Source organism: Pyrgilauda ruficollis, unplaced genomic scaffold, assembly GCF_017590135.1.
Source record: "Pyrgilauda ruficollis isolate IOZ18807 unplaced genomic scaffold, ASM1759013v1 scaffold26, whole genome shotgun sequence".
In the NCBI taxonomy this organism is placed as follows: domain Eukaryota; kingdom Metazoa; phylum Chordata; class Aves; order Passeriformes; family Passeridae; genus Pyrgilauda; species Pyrgilauda ruficollis.
This window is the reverse complement of record NW_024523933.1, coordinates 2,971,195-2,992,725: the sequence shown is the minus strand read 5'-3', so window position 1 is coordinate 2,992,725 and position 21,531 is coordinate 2,971,195. Positions and strand designations below refer to the sequence as shown.

Here is a 21,531-nt window from a genome sequence, read left to right as displayed (position 1 = left end):
CGATGTCTGAGGTCTTTCCCAACCCAACTGATCCCGTGATGCGCACTCCCAACAGAGCGCAGGAGAAGCACCGTGAGAATATCCACCTCCCGGGCCCGCGCAGCCCGACCCCTCTGGGGCGTGTCCGCGGGGGTGGGAGGCTGTCCCCCGGCCACCCCGGGTGCTCCGGCCCCGCGCTGCTCCAGCGGCACGCAGCAGGTGCTCCTGTGCTCCCTCTCTCCCTCCCTCTGCCCGCCTAGCCCGGATTTCCCGGGGGCCGCGCGGGGCGGGCGGGGCAGCGCATGCGCCCGGCGGCCGCGCTGCCCGCGGGAGGGAGGCGGGGCCGGGGCCGGGGCGGCCGTGCGGGGAGAGGGCGGCGGCAGCGCCGAGCACAAACTCCGGAGGGGAAGCGGCACCGCCGGCCTCCGCCCCCCGCCCCCACACACACACCCTGTAGCGGGAAGGGGGAAGCAAGCAGCCCGCCCCCTCCCTCGCCGGTCCCGGCGGTGCACGGTCCTTCCCGGGACTCGGTGGCGGCGGGCGCTGTGCCCGGGGCGGAAGGCGAGCGGCGGGTAGCTGGGGCCTGAAGCCGCCGCTGGAGGAGGGGAAGAGCGGGGTGTTCCCGCAGCGCGGGTGGATGCGCAGCCTGAAGGGCGGCTCCTGCGGCGCCTCCTGCGGCCTCGCCATGGCCGGGCCCCGACGGTGAAGGCAGCGGGAGCCGCCTGTGTCCGCGCCGCGCCAGGAGGCGGCGCCGCCGCAAGCAGGGGGCGGGCGGGGAGGGGGATGAGCAGCGCCGCAGCCGCCGCCGCCTCTGCGGGAGCCGCCGCCGCCTGCACCGGGGCCGAACGCGGCTACTCCTTCTCCTCCGGCGGCGCCGCTCCGGCCATGGGGCCCGAGGAGGGCTCGGCCGGCGGGCTGGGAGCCCTGCCCGCGCCGCCGCTGGGCTGCCGTAGCCGCTACCAGCTGCTGCTCTCCGGGAAGGCCCTGGCCGACAGATACCGGAGGATTTACACGGCGGCGCTGAGCGACCGTGAGCTGGGGAGCCACCCGGGCAGGTAACGCGCGCCGCGCTCCCTCCCGGGCCAGACGCGCAGCCCCCGCCACCCCTCCCATCGCCGGCTGGGAGCGGCCCGGCGCGTGCACCTTCCTCCCTCCCGGCAGCCGCCCTCCTCATCCTCCTCCCCGCCCCCGGGCCGGGCAGCGCGGGTGTCCCCGCTGCCATGTGGCCGCACCGCCGCGCCCCGGGGGACGGACGGAGGGAAGGGGCGGTGATGTAACCCGGTGGCTGCCCAGGTGCCGCCCGGGCCCCGCCGCTCGCTTGGCGGGCGATATCGCGCAGATGGCGCTGCCGCCCCCTCTCCCGGGGCCCTCCGGGGCAGAGTTACCTGTGCCCGCCCCAGTGTGCGGCCCGGATCCCCCGGGGGGATGGAGAATGCCAGTGCTGGGCCCCCGGGCAGACCTCGCTCCGGCCAGGCTTGCCGGAACGGGCTGAATGCGGTGGTCTCTCCGGAGACAGGCTGCGCAGGGCACCCGTGGCTCCCGCTGGCTGTGTTACCCGAGCGAGAGACCGTGGCGCTTTTTCCATGTGCTGAGGCTGCCTTTAGCTACCCTGCCTTATTTTTCCTTCTCCTCTTTAGGTCATGTTTCCCCTTTGCCATCGCCATATAGGCGGCCTCGGTGTCTGGAGGGAGGCAGCGCCTTGCGGGGTTCTGGGGTGCGGTGTGGCCCCACCTGGTTCCCGAGCACCCCTCCCCCGGCGGATGGTGCCCCTTAGGGCTCCCGTTCCCGGTCCTGCCGGCCGGCTCTGGGGCCGCAGCAGGGTGCCTGTTGCTCCTCCGGCCGGGAATGCCGCCCTGCCCTGCTCCCGGGCGGGGAGGGGGCTGCGGGCTGTAGCGGCGCGGAGCCGCGGGGAGGCCGCCCGTACCCCGCAGCCCCCGGGCCGGCCCGGGCGGATCCTCCCGGCCCTGCAGGCCGTGGCGGGGTGCCCGGTCTCGCTGTGTGAAGGGCTCCCCCGTGGTGCCCGGGCGCTCCCCATTGTTCCCCTCCGGAGGTCGCTGAGGATGTGGATGACATGAAACCGGCACCTTCCTGTGTTCTCAGCCTGTGCTGCTCTTAGGCTGTGATGTGGGTGGCCGGGTCGTATGGAGAGCTTTGAGTCACCGTTGTTTCAAGTTTGCAAAGGCTTGTAAAGCACGAGGAGGTTGCCTGCTTGGCTTCTTCAGGTTTTTGTTAGTCGGACTTGACAGCAGGGCTCACCCCCCACCCCCCTCGCCCCAGAAAGCTCTGTCTAGAAGTGGAATTAACTTAAGACACGTACTTTTCCTAGTTTGCTTATGGTAAATGCTGGAAACGTGGAATGATAACATGGGTGCATGACATCTTTGCAGCTACTGACTGCTTTTCAGAGTGTATGATAGGGAAACCATAGTTCTTCTTTCCCCCCTGAAGACCAGCAAGTGTTTTCTTACTCCACATATTCCTTATTTCATTGCTTATACCTTTTCCATTAAATCTCTTCCTGCTTTTGATCTTCGTATTATTTAATCCCGGGACTGCAAGTGCTGAGTGTAAGGATACTACTAAATGCAAGGAAATCAGCTGTGCAATTGCTCCTCAGTGCTCAAATACCTGTCTGAATTTTGCCCACAGGGGTCTGTATTTTTTTAAAGCTGTAGTTTTGCATTAGTCGTGTCCTCCATGTCTTTTGGTTTCAGGATGATTCAACTGCTGTCCCTTATACTTAAAATTGTAGAAAATACTAGCTTTAGGTGTGTGTAAATGTTAATGCTTCTTTTAATTTATGTTTTTGAATTCAAGTCAAAGAAGACAGACTCCTTGTACAGAGCAAACAGGTTATATCGGGCTTTGGCAAGTAAATGACAGGCAGTTAATACTGGTGAATACTGCCAATGTGTATTGGACTTTTGAGAGGAGGATTATTTTATAAATACCTCGTTTCCTGCTATCACTACCCCCACTATCTTATGTGACAGACTGATGGCAGCCAAGATACCGCTTGTGGTCTCCACCTTTTCCCCATATTGCTGTCAAAACACTGCAGAATACTTCAGCCACCTGGTAGACTTAAACAGAAATGGTCAAAAATATGCCTTTTTACAAAACTAATACAAATCCCAAATATTTTCTAAAGAGAGCTTTAAATTTAACTGTAGCTGCATCTAGTTGCTATGGTAGAGAACAGTGCTAGATAAATTAAATGGACTTAAGATAATATAGGTTGTGACAGAAGTCCTAACTTGATTTTTATATATATGGAAAATTTAAAGCCTCTTAACCAGTAAGAGTGTTTGTGACTAGAAAAATAACTTGAAGTAGCTGAAAAAAAGTGAAACAAATTGGCTTATCGATAGTAATAAAATTCTTCATGTGTTCCAAGAAGACTAATGTGAAAAATGATAGTGCAACCTATTTGCAATAAGTTGATGTGGAATTTTTGCTTCAAGTCTGCAAAATTATACTCTGCACTTCATGGGCCGTGACCGATGCCTGTCTCAGTAAGTGCTTCTGTTCCAAACCTAACCGTAATGTTTATGAAGAACTGGCACGCAGTATGAAAATGCTTTTGTGTAGACAAGGAAATCAAACATTGTGGAGATTATCTGAAAGTCACAAGATTAGTATCACATTTGCAAGGTGTTTGTGCTGGCTGTCATCGGAAGGGATGAATATCACGTGTTGAGTAGGATGCAGTAATTGGCTTTGAAACAGAACCGGCAGTGCTTTGCATTTCCTCATGTGATACGGGCTGCAGTGTCATGGACACTGGTCTCCACAGGAGATGGGCTGGTTGGTGTGTTTGCTCCCCCTGCCACGCTGACATAATACTTCTGTAGTGTCTTGCAGTAACAGATTAGAGACTCACTCTGGGTTAAAATTAACTTGGCAAAACTGGTTTGTTGTAATCCAGACTAATTCCCTGATCTGGCTCACCTTGTGATTGCACTTGTGACACGTGAGGTGAAGGGTTGCACAAAGATTTTTGTGTACAGAGACGTGGGAGCAAAGAAACTTATTTTTGTCACTCATGTCAGCCTAATAATTTTATGAAAGGAAACAGAAAAAAGTATCTAATTCTGTGATTGTACAGATAACAATGTTAAGGATCTGCTGCAGTACTACCAGAAGTGGACAGTTTAGTTGTCAATTCAAGAAGAATCTGCTCTGAGCATGCCTGAGTTTATAGTCTCTCTGCTTTGTGGCCACTGAAGTATTTGAAAATAACTACATAATGTCTAGTGTAACCACTGAAGTGTGTAAAACACTAGTAGGTTGTACTGGCCTCTTCAGAGGGCAACTAAAAATCCATGTTAAATTAAACTGTTGTTTTGTATGCTGGGTTTTAGATGGACAAAACTGCAAGTGGGCACTGGTGTTAGTGCTGTACCAAAGCTCTGTATTTGCTTTAGTAAGGTATTTCTGATTTTCACATTTTTGCTGTCTTCAAATGCACTTTTTCTGTAGTACAACTTAATCCTAACAAACATCCCTATACATCTGAAATGTTGCTTTTATTGCTTGTGCATCTTGGGGGGGTTTCCCTGAGTTGCCAGTCCCTTTACTGTCCTTTCGCCTATTTATGTACTACCAGAATTATCAGTTGGGCTCAGCATGTTCTTTGAGACTTCTTGTCAAATATGGATAGCTGTATAAATTCATAATGGCTTTAGTGTGACCTGTTTTGTAGTGGAAGTGTTCACTACATAATTTGGACTAACTTCAAATTGTTATATTACAATGGCAGTGTACTCTGAAATGACAGTGAGTTAATACTCATGCCAGAATGACCATTACTTTGTTGCTAAAGTTGCCTCTCAACTTAGATCCTTCAAAGAAAGAAAGCTTCTGTTTGTGTTGTGAACTTTAGTGTTGTGGTCTCACTGAGGCCAGGAACATTTCAGTAATGATGGGAATGTAAGATTTCTTATATTAACTAGAAATCAGATGGCTGTTTTACTAGCTATTTTGGCTGAAGAAGAGGCAGCCAACTTTATTTCATGTTGATTGTTTCAGCTAGATGATTATAGCACATTTTGAAAGTAGGTTACTCATTTACACTTGTAATTGTAAATTATATATCCTCTGGACATCAGGTTAGTCTTTAGGCTTTTAGAAATTTACAGTCTTCCCTTATACCCTTACTTACACTCAGTAAAGCAGTGCTTATTTGTGATGTTTCAAGTATATATACTTGAAAATTTAGTGCAGAAATATTACTGAAGCTTTAGCTTTGCCTTGCGAGGATTTAACGATATTATGAAAACTATTTTTAAGTAAATTTTGGTGTATGAGATTTGTGTGAATTTGATTGTTGGTACACAAGAAAGTCTTAATTTCTTCATATCTAAAGCCTTTACAAAAGCTGTTAGTTTTTTTGGTTTGTAACTTGTTGCTCTTTTAATATGGAATAATAATTGCAAAAAGGTAGGAAGCATTTATTTAGTTTAAAAAATAAAGGTTATGTGTACAAAGACTAGTAAAATGATAGTGGTGTTACATTACCTACTACATTTTCCTGCTTATTCCTGTGCAAAGGTTTTCTCCATAGGTCCTTTCCAACTGAAATATTCTAGTCTAGTTTGTCATCTGTTTTTCAGTTCTTGTGTTTTGTAGATGTAATTTTACAAAACCAAGTTCAAGTCTTGTGTAAACTAAAACTGTTTAATTGGGAAATTGTTGTGCTGAGTCTTAGATTAAGCAGTGCATTAGAAGAGCTGATGAGAGTTGCTGTCTGCTCTAGGCTTTTTAGCTGCAGTGTAGTAATGTTTTAATACTATATTGCCCTGCTGGTTAATGGGGATTAGCAAATTACTAAAATAATAAAATACACTAAGTGAATTTTTACTTATTTACCTTATATTCTGTTAAGGAAAACAGTTTTATATAGTAGTTTTTTTAAAAACCTCTACTTGTCTCTTAGTCTAACATGGTTGTATTTGTTCAGTGTTGGTGTAGGAAACATAACAGAAGCTGGAAAGATCCCAAAAATATTACATTGAGAGGCTTAAGATGGGAATTTTATTTGTGTATATTTGTAAAAAATAATTTATATAAGTAATGGGAAAAATTAAAACACGAATCCATGGTTGTGGTGGGTTTTTTGGATGTTGTATTTTTTGGTTTAAACTGAGAGGACATGCTAGTTAAAGTTTCAGTTTGTTACACAATCTGCTCTGGCACACTGATGGTTTGTTGGGTAGCAAGTTGAGGCAGTTAAGTTTGGGCTGAAGCAATTTAATAAGTTACCATTCCTCACTGCTAGCCATGTTTAATGTAGTAAATATGTTTCCTGCATATTTAAAAACTTGGTGTTGAATTTGTTTTTCTGTTAACTATCAGCTGTCAGGGTATCCTTTTGGTTTTCCTCCCATATTATGATCTTCCTTCTGGCCAAAATATTTTGAAGATTTTTTTTTTAGTAAAATCTCCTCCTAACATATGACGATGTAGGTTTTGCCAAACCCATGATTTAAAGATAAAGTCTGTTTATGTCTTTATAGAAAGCACATGGGATGTATCAATAACAGTTTCAAGGTACTTTATGCAAACTGTTTTCCTAATCCCTTGTTTACTTTGAAAACTTGATCCCTTGCAGCATTACTTGAATACATGGTTACATTTTTGTATTCTTTCTTACCTCATTTGCCATAAACACTGCTTTGTGCACAGTGCTAAGTGCAATAGTACTCCTATAATTAACTTTGTGTTGTAAATACATTATGAAGGTGATCTATTCCTTTGGTCTTTCACAGCCAGTTCCTACCATTGTGTCCCTTCAAAGGATTAATACTAGAAATTAACACAGGAGAATAGGCTCCTTATGCTGTGACTGCATTAAGGCAGATGGTTTCTGTACTTTTAGATTAGTGTTTCATGTGTTTCAAAGCATATTGATATGCTTTATATGATTTTTTTGTAGTGTATCATAGTGTATAGCATGTTGTAGCTCATGCACTTCAGACTGATGAATGTGTTGATGAACTTAATTAGATGAACTTAAACTGAATGATAATTATTTCTTTGCATCTAGTACATCTATGACTACTTGGGCCTGAGAAAAATTTTGTTGCTATTAGTGTAATAAATCTAAATTTATACCTGTTGTACACATTATTAAAAAAAAATCAGAAACTGAGTTTCCTTGTTCCCACGTGAAAGTGGAGATGCCTGGTTAGATTACTGCTGTTCCTTGTTTTCATTTTCTTCCCTTAACTTTTTTAGGCTTGTGTTCCAAGCATTATTGCCATATGTAATGGGTTTAAAACTCTTGGAAAATGCTTTATAGTTGCTATGAAAGGGTGTATGTGGTGTAACCTCAGTGGGCAGCTGAGCACCGCATGACTCCTGGGTTTTTTCCCCCTGCAGTGGGATGAGGGACATCTGGAAGGATAAAAGTGTGAAAACTCAGGGTCTGAGGTAAAGACAGTTAAGTAGGTAAAGCAAAAGCTGGGTGTACAAGCAAAGCAAAACGAGGAATTAATTAATTCCTTCCTTACCATCAGCAGGCTGATGTTCAGCCATCTCCAGGAAAGCAGGGCTTCATCATTCCCAGTGACTTGGGAAGACAAACACCATAACTCTGAATGTATTGTCCCACCACTTTTTCTTTCTTCCTCCCTGTTTTATATACTGAGCATGATGTCATATGATAGAGAATATCCTTTTGGTCAGTTGGATTCAGCTGTCCCAGTTATATCCCCTCCCAGCTTCTTGTGCACCCCCAGCTTACTTGCTGGCAGGGCACTGTGAGAAACTGGGAAGGCCTTGACCCCGTCCAAGTGTTAGTGAGCAACAGATAAATCACAGGTGTGCTGCCAGCACTGTTCCCTTCACAAATCCAAAACATACAAGCACGATACAAGCTGCTTGGAAGAAAATTTTTATTGTAGCCAAAGCCAGATAAAGTCAAAAAGTAGACGTCTGTTGCTTGTAGTTTAAATTCACAGATGCCATGGTATTTAGATTATTTTGGCCATGATCTCTGTCAGTATAGAAAAGTTTGTAGCTCAGAGTTTTAACCTTAATGGGATTAAAACAGAAGTCTTACTTCTCTGCTGTGCTCCTTGTTGCAGTTGGTGACATTGCTCATCTTTTCTATTGCTGTGTCTATACAGATCTGCAGCCAGCCAGTCATTTACGTTACACTGAGATGAGCTTGTTGTTATATAAATACCTTATTCTATTTTTATTATTTCAGCCTCTTCTTTATTTTGTTTCACCATGTTACATGTAGTCACTTGTGACTTTCCTATCTGATTTGGCCTTGCTTTTCGCTCCCACTAGCCAATGCATAATTCTTTCCAACAGATGCTCATATGTCTTCATTATGCTTGTATGTTTTCAGAGTAGCCATGTCTCTATTCCTTTTCTCTTCAAACCAATCGATTCTCTATCTACTTTTATTTCTAGAATATACTGCTATACGGTGTAGACCATTGACAGCTATAAACTGGTGAATTTTCAGTTGCTTGCACTTGGCAGTTGTCTTTTGCTATTTGTTGCAGACTAAGAATTTCTGTGGTTTTCTTTTGATAGTAATCACTTTAAATATGTTACATTGTCATTGACCACTAGTAATGGGCTAAATGAGTTCTTAATACGTACAGATTTTCCTTGACTTCATGTAGCATATTTGCTAAATTAAAATTCTGCTGATATGATTCTGTGTGAAATAGCTTTGTATATACACTTTAATTTTGGTGGTTGTGTTTAGATAGGAGAGTGGCCAGAGGTGCAGATTTTGTCATCTCTGCTGTGTTTGGATGACTTTACAAATACAAAAAAAAGTCATAGAAGTGTTTAAGGATAAATGCTTTCATCTGCATTGACAAACTTGAGGAGTAAGGGTTTTCTTGGAGATCTAATTTCATAGATAGCATTGACATGAATAATGAAAAATCAGCTAATTACAGAAAAGAAACTCCAGTTGTCAGTGGTTGTACTGAGAGATGTTCTCTTTGTGTGGAGAACACTTTGGAGGGATGCTTTCTTTTAAGTTGCTTTTCTTTATCTGAGACAGATTATGCTGTTTTGGAAACCTTTCCAGTTACAAAAGGGATCAGATTCTGTTTTGTACTTTGTCATGGTCAGATGAAAATCAGTTCCATTTTACTTGTGCAGTTGGGTTTTAATTTCATTTTTAGAACCTGTAGTATTTATTTCTGTCATTACTGGAGAGGCCTTTTAGGGTATTCCAGCAGCTGGAATAACTCCTTTCTTGAGCCTCCAGAGTTTTGGCTTTCAGAAAAATTGTAGTTGTTAAGAAAGTTATTGTCATAGTAAAATAGTCCTCAGTTATGAAATTAATGATTAAAAAGATGTGCAATTTCAGCTCACCAACAATAGCACATAAAAATCCCAACTGGAAAATCAATAAGTAGGGTTGCCTTTTTTTTCTGTTCTGACTTTTTTTTAACCTTTTCTTTTCAGATGCCTTAGAAGCCCAGAGTAAACCTGTCCTACTACTCTGCTTTAACCTTTTCTTTTCAGATGCCTTAGAAGCCCAGAGTAAACCTACTACTCTGTCTATGTTTTCCTCTAAGCCTGTGGTAATTGGATTGCAGCTGATGTTCCTTACCCTGATTTACGGATTTAGGGGACAGGATTTTAGTGATTTTTCCATTTGTAGATATACTGCTTAAGCCCTGACTTTTTCCTTTTATTATTGGCATGGATGAAAATTCATGTCAGAATGCTTGATTAATTATTTAAAGAAGATAGTATGTAAGCTGGTAATGGCTTGGAGAACGTACACATGGCTCTTTGAATGACGATTGACTTATTGTCCATTTCACTAAAAATGTTGAATTTTAGGCTTACTAAATAAAAATAACACTAATTTTAAATATTTGAGGTCATCTGAGATAATATTGTCAGCAATCAAAAAAGACTAAGTTTTTATGATTTAGGGAAAATATTGGTTGTGCTCTTAGTGTTGTTTTAAGGTCTGCCTATCAAGCTGAACAGTTTCCCACTCTAATGATTCTTACAACTGAATTCCTTAAAAATCTGCAGGCCTTGATGGGCAATCTACAGATACAGGCAGGGAGAGCAGTGGATGTGCTGTACCTCAGCTTGAGTAAGCATGCCTCCCACAGCATGCACAGGCTGACAATGAATGGCAATTACAATGACAATAAATGAACAATTACATAAGTAGACAGTGAAGTAGACTGGGAGCTGGCTGAGTGACTGGGCCTAGAGGTTTGTGGTCTGTGACAGGAAGTCCAGCTGGAGTCAAGTCGTCAGTCATGTACCCTAGAAGCTGATACTGGGGCAAATGCTGTCTAGCATCTTCAGTAATGGCCTGAATGCTGGGACAGTGTCCCCCCAGCAAGTTCCCATATGGTACAAAACAGAGAGGAGTTCCTCATATACCGCATGGTTGAGTTTGCCTTCAGAGGGATGCAGCCAGGCTGGAGATTTGGGCTGAGTGCAGTTTTAAAGTGCAGCAAGGGGAATTGCAGAATCCTGCATCAGGGATGAAATAACACTGGGGGGCTGACCAGCTGGGAGATAGCCCTGCAGAGAAGTAACTTGATGTACTGGTCGGCAGCTGTCTGTGTGCTAGTAATGCACTGCCTTGGCAAAGGTGGCAGACAGCCTCCTAGGCTATGTTAGGAAGAGTGTTGCCAGCTGGTTGAAGGAGCTGCTCTCCCCTCTCTGGTGGGGCTGCATCTGGAGTGTCCAGTTCTGGGCTTCCCAGTAGAGGAGAGAGATACTGCAAAGAGTTAAGTGCAGGGTCATGTTGGTGATTAAGGATCTGGACCTTTTCTTCAGTAAGGAAAGGCTGAGAGGGCTGGGACTATTAGCCTGGAGAAGAGGAGGTTCAGGAGTAATTTTTTTAATGCAGTGAGGGAATGAAGAAAGGAGAGCCAGATGCTTCTCAGTAATGGTACCCACCCTGACATGGCACTGATGTGGCACAAATTAAAGTTCATGAAATTCCAGTGCATTACAAGAAAGCAATTCTTCGCTATGAGAAAGGTCAAGCATCAGCAGGTGTTGTCTAGAGAGGTTACTCTAGTAATCTAGAGATTACTCCTTGGTAATACTAAAAGTGCCACTGCATATGATAGTGGGCACCTTACTGTCTCTGACACTGCTTGAGCAGGGTTTGGCAGAATCAGACACAGTCACAGAACGGTTGAAGCTGGAGGTGACCTCTGAAGTTCATCTGGTCCACCCTTCTGCTCAAAGAGAGCCACCTGGAGCCAGTTGCCAGATGGCTTTGAATATGGATGGAGACTCCACAGCCTTGCTTGCAACCTGTACCAGTGCTCAGTCACCCTCACAGTAAAAAAAAAAAAAAAAAAAAGTTACCTTTACAGGTCCCTTCTAACTTGAATGATGTGATTCTATAGTCCTTAAGAAAATAGACCAGAAGGACGTAGGATCAATATGAAGTTTCATTTGTCCTCGAATAAAATATCCTTTATTTTATTTGAAAAGATGTGTCACAGGGAACAAACATGGTACTGAGCAATCAGATCTTCCAGCAGAGCTGTGTTTTAAAATGGTGGTTGTTGCGGTACTAGAAACAGAATCATTAAATAGTTTAGGTTGGAAAAGACCTTTAATATCATTGGGTTCCACTTCTAACCCAGCACTGCCAAGTCCACCACTACCCTGTGTCCCTGAGAACTACATCTACACACCTATTACATACCTCTGGTGGTGGTGGTTCTACCACTCCCAGGGCAGTGTGTTCCAGTTCTTGAAAAGCCTTGTGCTGAACAATTTTCCCCCAATACCCAATCTAAACCTTCCCTGGTCCAGCTTGAGGCTGTTTCCTCTTGTGCTGTTGCTGGTTACTTGAGAAAAGAGACTGACCCCTACCTGGCTACAGCTTTTTTCAGAGAGTTGTGTGGAGGTATAAGTTCTCCCCTGAGCCTCCCTTTCTCCAGGCTGAACAACCCCAGCTATCTCAGCCCTTCCTCATAAGACACATAAGCAGCTATTTTTTGCCTTTCTCTGGGCACTCTCCAGCAATTTTTTGGAGTGAGGAGTCCAAAACTGAACGTAGGATTCAAGGTGTGACCTTAACTATTGGAGTGTACCAATATTACTGATGGGACTGCCTTGGTCTGTCTGGCCTCGGCTGCTGACCAAATAGCGGCACCTGTGGTGTTTTCTCCCCAGAGATGCTGTTCAGTACCTGTGCTTGCGGCTGAGCACGTGGGGACAAGTCCGGGTATTCCCTGAGCTCCAGTGCCTGCGGGCTGGAGCTTGCTTTGAGGGGGTCACTCCTCAGCCTTTCTGAGCTGGAGAAACCTTTAAGGCGAAGTGAAGAAAGGAGTGGGTCCTGATGGAGAGTTTTTAATCCAGAGTTTTTATTTTGGTGGCACAGCCTGTGAATCTTGCAACAACTCCACTCTACTCTCCAACCAAACTCTCCACCAGACCCCAGCAGCGTGGTCTGCTTGCTCTTTTACCTGGGGAGAGGGGCAGGGGAGGGGATGGGACCCAGGGGGAGCACCAACCAGGTACAGGGGGAGGGGGTCTCAGGTGAGAGGGACACCTGGGTGGGCCAATGGCCCCCAGGGGGTGGAGAGCATCCTTTGAACCTATCAATTGCTCGATGCTCTCCTTGGTATTTCTGGTTTGATAGCAGAGTTTTTATTTTGGTGGCACAGCCTGTGAATCTTGCAACAACTCCACTCTACTCTCCAACCAAACTCTCCACCAGACCCCAGCAGCGTGGTCTGCTTGCTCTTTTACCTGGGGAGAGGGGCAGGGGAGGGGATGGGACCCAGGGGGAGCACCAACCAGGTACAGGGGGAGGGGGTCTCAGGTGAGAGGGACACCTGGGTGGGCCAATGGCCCCCAGGGGGTGGAGAGCATCCTTTGAACCTATCAATTGCTCGATGCTCTCCTTGGTATTTCTGGTTTGATAGACAGTGCCCAGCAGGGGTCAAGGGTGGGGAAAAGGAGAGGTGATTGACACACCCCCTCTGGGGAAGGAAACCCCTGGTTTTCAGGGAGAAACCAGGGGAAACTGAGGCAAGTCATGGCATCACACCACAACACTTAACAGTGCATAGTACAGGGGGTGATTACTGCTCTGGCCCTGCTGGCCACACTATTTCTTGATACAGGCCAAGATGTGCCACCTGGGCACTATGCTGGCTTGTGTTCAGTAGCTGTCAACCAGTGCCCCCAGACCCTTTTCTTACGGGCATCTTTCCAGCCATTTCCCCAGCCAGTAGTGCTGCGAGTGGTTGTCGAGACCCAAGTGCAACCTCACGCATTTGGCCTTAGCCCAGCAAAGAGTCCCCTCCCAAGCCATGAGCCACCACTTTTTCCAAAAAAGTATTGTGAGAAACAGTGTCCAAAGGCTTTATGAAGGCCAGGTAGACAACATCCACAGCCTTTCCCTCATCCACTAAGTGGGATGCCTGGTCATAGAAGGAGATCGGGTTGGTCAAGCAGGACCTACTTTTCATAAACCCATGTTGCAGCCCTGGTGACCTGCTTGTCCTGTATGTGTCATGTGATGGTACTCAGTATGATCTGCTCCATGACCTTCCCCAGCACTGAGGTCAGACTCACAGGGCTTTAGTTCCCTGAATTCTCCTTCCAGCCTTTCTTGTAGTTGGGTGGCACATTCTGTGACTTTCCGCCTAGTGGAACCTCCCCAGTAAGGCAGAGCTGCTGGTAAGTGATGCTGGAAAGCGGTTCAGTGAGCACTTCTGGCAGCTCCTGCAGTACTCTTTGGTGGATCCCACCCAGCCCCATAGACCTGTGCGTGTCTGACTGGTGGAGCAAGTCACTGATCATTTCCTCTTGGATGATGGAGGCTGAATACCCTGAGAACACAACCGGACTGAGATGGAGAAGGGATTAAGTTCCTGCACATTTTCCACATCCATTTATAGGATGGAGATTGTTCTCACCCTTCTTTTTGTTGTAAACATGTTTTTAGAAACATGTATCAGATCTTCATGCTACAGCTTGATATGAGTAAAGGAAATGTGAAAGGAACTGAAAAGGTTCACTTGCAGTTTCAGATAAGACAAAGCAGCATATTTGTCCAAGTATTCTTGTAGGAAGAACTGCATGGTAACAAAATACAAATGGAAGTAATTTATTATTTAGAGTATTTTTGAATTTAAGGTGTTTTGTGTGTTGAAGTCTTGCTGGGTGTTGTCTAGTGGCAGTTAGTCCCCAATTTGGAAATATTACTACAAAAATCTTAGCTTTTCTTTCTACAGACTTCCACTTTTTTTTTTTTTTCTTTTGGGAGCAAATATATTCAAACTGTAACAACAGGCAAAAATATGGTTTGTGAGCTAACTGGCTTGCAACTGAGCTACTTTGGCTGTGATTTTGGCAGAAGTACTATCTTATTTTCCTGTTCTGCCTGCAACTGTGCAAAGAAGGCGAGGTCAAGCAGCTGCTTCATGGAGGTATTTTTCATGAAGTATTTTACAAAGCAATAGTTCTCTTTTCAGATACATTGTAAAATCCAGTGTAACTAACCAGACTTTGCATAAAGCATTTTTTTCCTCAGGTGTTCTGTAGATTCCATTGCCAAATCAAAGTGAAAAGACTTAGTGTATTTATTTCTTCAGAAATCAGTATTCTTGGGTTTTTTCTATTTGTGATTTGTAAAATTTTGGGTCTGTTTGTGATGTAAGTATATGGTATAGAATATACTTGATGTATGTTTATTTCATAAAGCTTGCCAGTACTTAGTTTGGCATTACACTGAGGGTTTATATATTTGTACGATAGGCATTTGTGTGCCAGCTTTCAGTTTATATGTGTGTATTTTGTTCCCTGTCAACTGTTTTATGGCAAGTCCTTTTGGAAACTTGATAGGTATTACTGTAGTTGATATGAAAAATGAAGCATTAAAAAGCTCTTGGAGCTATTGTTTATAAGCAGACATTTTGTTTATCAAGGCAAGAGCAGGTTGGGAGTTTGAGTGATATTTATTTTCCTTCTTTATTCTTGCAGCCTGATGACACTGTCCCTCCCCATGGTTGAAAGTGTCCTGGATGTTCCAGCAGTAGATTGAGAGATAACCATGTTGGCTACTTAGTAGGTATCTGCAAGGAAGGAAAGTTAACCATGGAAAGCCTTAGGAAAGTTCAGTTGCAGGGTGCTTCAACAACTTTTAAATGTCATGGAACATTTGCTGGGTCCTCTTGACTTGCACCACTTTGACACTAATTGGTAGATCTGTGTTGGTGTGAGTTAGATGGAGAAACACAAAGGCAAGGACGGAATCAGATGTTTGGTGTAGGCTGGACCTAACATTAGAACCATTTTCTGAACATCTCCCATTTTACAGTTGAAGATGCAATGTTAAAGCACGTACTTTAAAGCAACTCATTCTGTATGCCAGCTTTGTAGAAGGTGTATAGCAATTTGTTTAGGTGAGTTGTTTACTTTGGGTTACTTTATGGGGCTTTTTGTAAGGCTGTTTTTCATTACAGATGCTAGAATTCTTGGCAGCTGAAATAACAGTGCTGAGATCACATTGAGCTAGAAGAAATAAAACTACTTTGTTTAGAAGGACGCAGTACATACTTAAATATGGGAGATGTTGTATGTAGAGGCTCTTAAAAGAAGTAGTTGCTTTCAAAAAAAAGTAACCGTTCATAGAAATAAGACTGCTGAAAACTGAAGCTTATGTACATGTGGAGAGGTACCAAAAGACTGGGTATGCAAGCAGTAACTCCAATATGTTTTACAGCAAGGTTTGTTGGTTGCATTTTGTCATATGGTGCCTCTTCATCTCCTTGCCAGCATGCAGCCTCTATGTAGTTTTATTGATACTCAGTTCTCTGGTCATAAAACCTCTTCTCTGTCTATAGGTTAGGCCATTGAAGCTCTGCCCACTTGCTTTGTTCTGTTTCTTATCATTGTCAACTCCTTCATGTGAGCAGTTGCTTGTATGTTCCAAACTTCTCTTGAACAACTTCTTTTTTTTTTTTGTTCCCCTTTAGCTGTTTGCCAGATGCTTCTCAGTTGTTGACAGCAAGTTGGTATGTCTTTTAAAGATGGTCCCACAATTTTGAGATGTCCTCAGATCTTCTGAGCAGATTTGATAACCATTTTTTCTTTAGTATTCCCTTCCCTTTATTTTGATGCTCTTATAGTTGAAGTTCTGTGGCAATGAGATGTGTGTATAGTAAGTTTCTTGCTGACAAGTGAACTGATATTTATTAGCTGTAGTTCTCGGTGTTTGATATTAAGTTGCCTTGAAGCTCCATTACAAATTTAAGAACTGTTCTGGAGCAATTCAGAGCATGGAGTAAATGGGTTGGGAAATAAGGAAGTCCAGCAGAGGCTGCAGTTACTTTTAAGTTGCTTTTCATAACAGCGACTTCATGTTCTTTGTGTGATCAAGTGTCAGATAGATTACTTGTTTACAGAGAGAAGGAAAAAAACCTTTAAAATGCACATTGTTGTATTTCATCAGAAGAATACCTTCTGATTTTCTGTACAACAGGAAAGTCTGATGCAGGTCTGATGTATCTTGTTATAGCTGATGAGTGAGTATATCAGAGCTCTTACTCCAGCCTTCACCTGGAGGGCCTGCACCTGGAAGCATGCACTCAAGAAGTGGGCCCATGGGAATCTCAAAAGTTTTTATCAAGGCCAAGTGCAAGGTGCTTCACCTGGGTTGGGGCAGCCCTCGCTATTAACACAGGCTGGGGGATGAACAGGAACAGATGGAGTAGGCCCCCACAAAGAAGGATTTGAGGTGGTGGTGGGTGAGAGGCTGGAGATGATCCAGGCAAATCCCCGTTACAGGAAGGACATGGACTTGTTTGAGTCCAAGGGAGGGCCCCCAAAATGTTTAGAGGGATGGAGCACCTCTCCTATGAGGAAAGGCTGAGAGAATTGGGATTGTTCAGCCTGCAAAAGAGAAGGCTTTGGAGTGACTTAATTGGGGCCTATCAGACATTTTATGATTCTATGATTTTCAAGCAGGTGCAAGTAAGAAAAGCAACATCTGTTGCTCCTGTTGTGTCATTGTCTAGACTGTATCGTTCCTCAGCTAGAGTTTTTAGGTGTGTTGCCTTCAGCCTGATGATTTGGCTGCCTCTGTTCTAGATAGAACAGCTGTCAAGTACATTTAAAACTACACAGGAGCCCACCCTGGAGAGATGCTGTGGAGGGGGAAGCCTGTGAGAACAGGTAGTAGCTCTTGCTCTGCATCTGGATCTGTCCTAGGTCCTGAACTGTATAGTCTCTCTCTGACAATTTCAGAGTTGGAACTGAGATTGTAGATGAAGAAGTTAACAGAGGATGCAAAACTGTAGAAGATAAGATAGAGTTAAGATTGTAAATGCTCAGCTTCAGAAAATCCCACTACCAAACCAGTAAGCAAAAATATAAAACCAGCAATGACTAAAAGGTACCTCATGAGAGATTCCACACATTCTATAAAAGTCTAAAGTGATTGTGATTCAGAAGTAGCTGTGCTACTGCTGGAGTGTTTCAGAATTTCATTTAAAATTGTGAGAGATTCTTTTCTGTAGGAAACCTGAAGTAATTCTTGACCTTTTAGATGTTGGGAATGCAGTGGAATTTAACTAGAATCATAGAATATGTTGTGTTGGAAGGGACCCTCAAGGATCCATACCCACTTCCTGGCCCTGCACAGGACCAATCCCTCAATGTTACGCTATGTGCCTGAGAGCGTTGTCCAAACACTCCTTGAACTGTCAGGCTTGGTGCTGGGACCGCTTCCCTGGCGAGCCTGTTACAGTGCTGAGACACCCTTCTGGATGAACCACGCTTTCCTGATATCCAGCCTGAACTTCCCCTGACTCAGTTCATGCCATTTCCTCAAGTCCTCTCCTGGTCACCAGAGTGAAGAGATAAGTACCTGCTCCTCCTCTTCCCCTCATGAGGAAGTTGTAACTGCTGTGAGGTCTCCCCTCAGTCTCCTCCAGGCTGAGCAGTGACCTCAGCTGCTCCTCATGCAGCTTCCCCTCCAGACCCTTCACCATAGTCATGGCCCTCCTTTGGATGCTAACAGCTTGATGTCTTTCTTACATTGTGGTGCCAAAAACTGCCCCCAGCAGAACTTCACACTTGAAGTGAGGCTGCCCCAGTGCAGAGCAGAGGGGACAATCCCCTTCCTTGCCTGCCTGGTGATGCTGTGCCTGACACACCCCAGGACAGGGTTGGCCCTCCTGGCTGCCAGGGCACTGCTGACTCACAATCAGCCTGTCATTGACCAGGACCCTTGGTTCTATGATAGACCAAAAATGGAAATGCTGACCTTTTGGAGTTCTTTCCAGTCTCTTTTTACTGATTGTAGAGTACCTTCCATTTGACAAATTATATTTTAGTTTTCCAGCTGACATGCCATGTGCACAAGCTTTTTTAAAAAGGTCTTGTTAAAGGTCCTGTGCAGTGCCCTTGTACAGAGAAGCTCTTGATTGTTGTATGTAAGCATGTTCTCAGTCATGCCCTTCTTACTGTACCTGTGGGTGTTGGTTGTATCCAGGAAAGTGTGGATCAGTTCAAGTGACTGGATTGTCTTAATGCAGGCATATATTTTAAGTGTGATAAGGTAGTTTTCATCCCTCGTTCTCTTGTTAGCTTTGTGTACTATTGTAGGTTTGATTATGCTGACTAATTCCCATAGAAATTGCTCCTATGCCTGATTTTGATGTCAGTTTGCTGATCCAGATGGTGAACAGATGAAAAGCTCAGTATGCCTCTACTTGGAAGCATAATCGAAAACACGGCATAACACCAGGAGAAATGCAAAACTCGGAGTGAGAAAAAATACACTCTTTCCACAATGCAGAAGCATGTTTATTGTACAGTCAAATTTTACTTTGTTTTATAAGCAAATAGTGAAGATCACAGAATAGTTGAAATTAGAAGGCGCTTCTGGAGACTGTCGACTGATCAAAGTAGGATCAAACCAAAGCAGGTTGCTCTGAACATTGTCCAATTGTATTTTCACTATCTTTAAGGAAGGAGAATGTGTAGCCTCTCAGGGCAACCTGTTCCAATCTTTGACCATTTTTACAGTTCTTAGGTGTAATTGGAACTTCCTGTGTTGTTTTTTTTTTTTTTTTCTCCATTATCTCTTGGCTTGTCACCGGATATTGCTTAGAAGAGTATGTTTCCATCGCCTTTACTCTCTCCCATCAGAAGGAGGTGGAGATATTCACTTGGAGGCTGTTCCACCCCCACCATTCCAGGTTTTCTCTTTTCACAGCTAAACAATCTCTCCTTGCTTGGTTTCTCCTCATACAACAGAACCTCCAGTTCTTTAAGCATCTTTGTGGCCTTTCTCAGGACTCACTCCAGTAAACAAGTGTTGTTCTGGGGCACCCAGAGCTGGCAATGGATTTCACTTTGGGCTGTTCGGAAGCAAATGCTTCCTGCATCTTGTCTAACCAAGCTGATTACCAGATACAGCGTTGCAAGTTGTGTGGAACATGAGTCAACTCCCCCAAACTGCTGGCTTTGGAGAGCTCTTCTGCACTCTTTTCTCTTCAGGGAACTGTATCCTGTGGTTTCTTCAAAGAAGACTGATGAACAGCAGGCTGTTCTTGAGTGATGAGATCTGTTCTTAGGAAGTCTAGGATTGTGATCCTGCTTTTGTCTTACTGCCTTCTTTCAGGTTCCTGATCTTCACCTGCGCTGCCACTGCATCCAGTAAAAGGATGCTCTGGCGAAACACCCTCAAACTTGATGATGACTACATGATAAGTGTAGTGATGAGTGATAATAGCTTGCTGTTGTGGTCTTCTTGACAATATGAGCTTGGGATTTCACTTTGGGCTGTTCAGAAGCAAATGCTTCCTGCATCTTTTCTAACCAAGCTGATCACCAGCATCAGTAGTTCACCTAATGGAGGAAACAAAAGAATTGTTTGATACCACAAACCTGACTGTTTCATTTTCAATGTTTATTGAGTGGCTGCTGCCTTGTAAGCAAATTTCCACAAGGCCTTGACTCTTAAGCGAACTGTGTTGAGTAAGCACTTATGGAAACTGAGTAACAGAATATATTTGTTATTTGTCTGAACACAGCAGCTCTTGGCTAGACCTGTCCTGTCAACAGTATACTTCTTCCCAAAGATGGTAGCCCTTGAACCAGAGCAAGCAAGTTTAGACAAATGCACTGAGTTCAAGTCACTTTGAAGTCTTAAAAAAATTGAGCAAGTGTTAGTATGTAGTTTACTAAATTCACAAATTTTTCAAAAGTGTACTCAAAGATTCAACAGCAGAACAACTGTGTCTAATACTGTACTGGCTACAGTAGTCTTTGCTTTGTTTCAGAAGCAAAGGTTTTAGGTCAGACAGCACTTAAATAAGGCTTTTGTTGTTCCTTTTCTGCTTCAGCAGCAGAGATGGAATAATATTTTTTCCACTCATTGTACACGCACTTCGTATAACGCATGGTCTGGAAGATCTTATGCAGGTGTAACACTAACATAATGTTAGTTCAAGTTGAGTTCAATAACAGCATTGAGGGGAGGAACACACACTCACTATATAAAGCTTCCCTCTCAACTTTAGGCTTATCAGTTACACCTTGAGGGAAGATGCTCTGTTTGCATTTCTTAATCTCTTTTAAACAGAGAAGAGCAATGGTGTTGAGACAACTGAACAATGTTCTCCTAATAATGCATCAAATAGTCCAAGTACAAGAAGTAGCTATTGCTACTTCTGGTTTAGAACAGATAAACTAAAGCATGCCTTTACTTCTCCTACTACAGGTGCTACAAATTGCAATCATGTAATTTAAACAGTTGTTTCACCTATTTTAAATTGTCAAGCAACTGGTTATTGCCCACCTTCCCCTTTCCCCTCATTTTTTTTTATTTCTGCCGTTGATTTGAGGCAATTATTTCACATTCCAGGGTTGAAGATTTTTGGTATTTATTTTATTCTCTACAGATTTTTTTCTGTAAAAGCTGTAGTAGCACCATTCACTCTTTCTTTGTGTCCATTTGCCACAAGTATTTTTTTGTCAAGGTGTCTGTATGTTCTGTGCTCATTTGACTTGTACTTGCTTTGTGGTCCAGTTCAAAACTTGGTCTCCAATGTTATAATGTTTTGAAGCAGTTTGCAGAAAGCCTGCCTGAGATTTGCTGAAAATGAGTGTTTGTTTTCTGTGAGCTAAATGGTATCAACAACTGAGTTAGAAGTTGAAGGCTAAAGACCTTTTGCCAGCGGAAGCTGATTGTCAGCGCAGAGTACCAAGACCTTTACAAATGACAGCTAGCAGCAGCTTACAATTGTTAACCAGCAATAGAATTAATAATTTAGCTAAAAAGTCCAGCTGAGCCATATCAGATCTTGTTAATCTTCAGGTAGTAGAGGAGTTGTGGTTATAATTAACGCACGTGGTTTCCAACAGGAAATTACTCATGATCTGCTTAACATTGTTTTCCATGAATATATTTGCCCATGTTTTTCGGAATATTGAAACATCTTAGGGTTTTGGTATATGGTTTTAGTGTCCTTTTTTCTGAATATTAAAACCATCTTAGTGTTGTGGTATATAACAGTAGAACTGTGAACAATCATATGTGTCTTT

At 44.1% G+C, this 21,531-nt stretch overlaps 1 protein-coding gene across 1 annotated transcript in view; it reads left to right on the top strand.

Annotated features, from left to right (window-relative positions):
* Nucleotides 1-298: 298 nt before the first annotated feature.
* The window catches only part of MYCBP2 (MYC binding protein 2), a 171,666-nt gene continuing 150,433 nt past the window's right edge, over nt 299-21,531 (top strand). Inside the window, exon 1 of the mRNA XM_041471250.1 lies at nt 299-1,034. Coding sequence (XP_041327184.1) covers nt 763-1,034 — 272 coding nt within the window. The 5' untranslated portion in view covers nt 299-762. The remainder of the gene's footprint in view (nt 1,035-21,531) is intronic.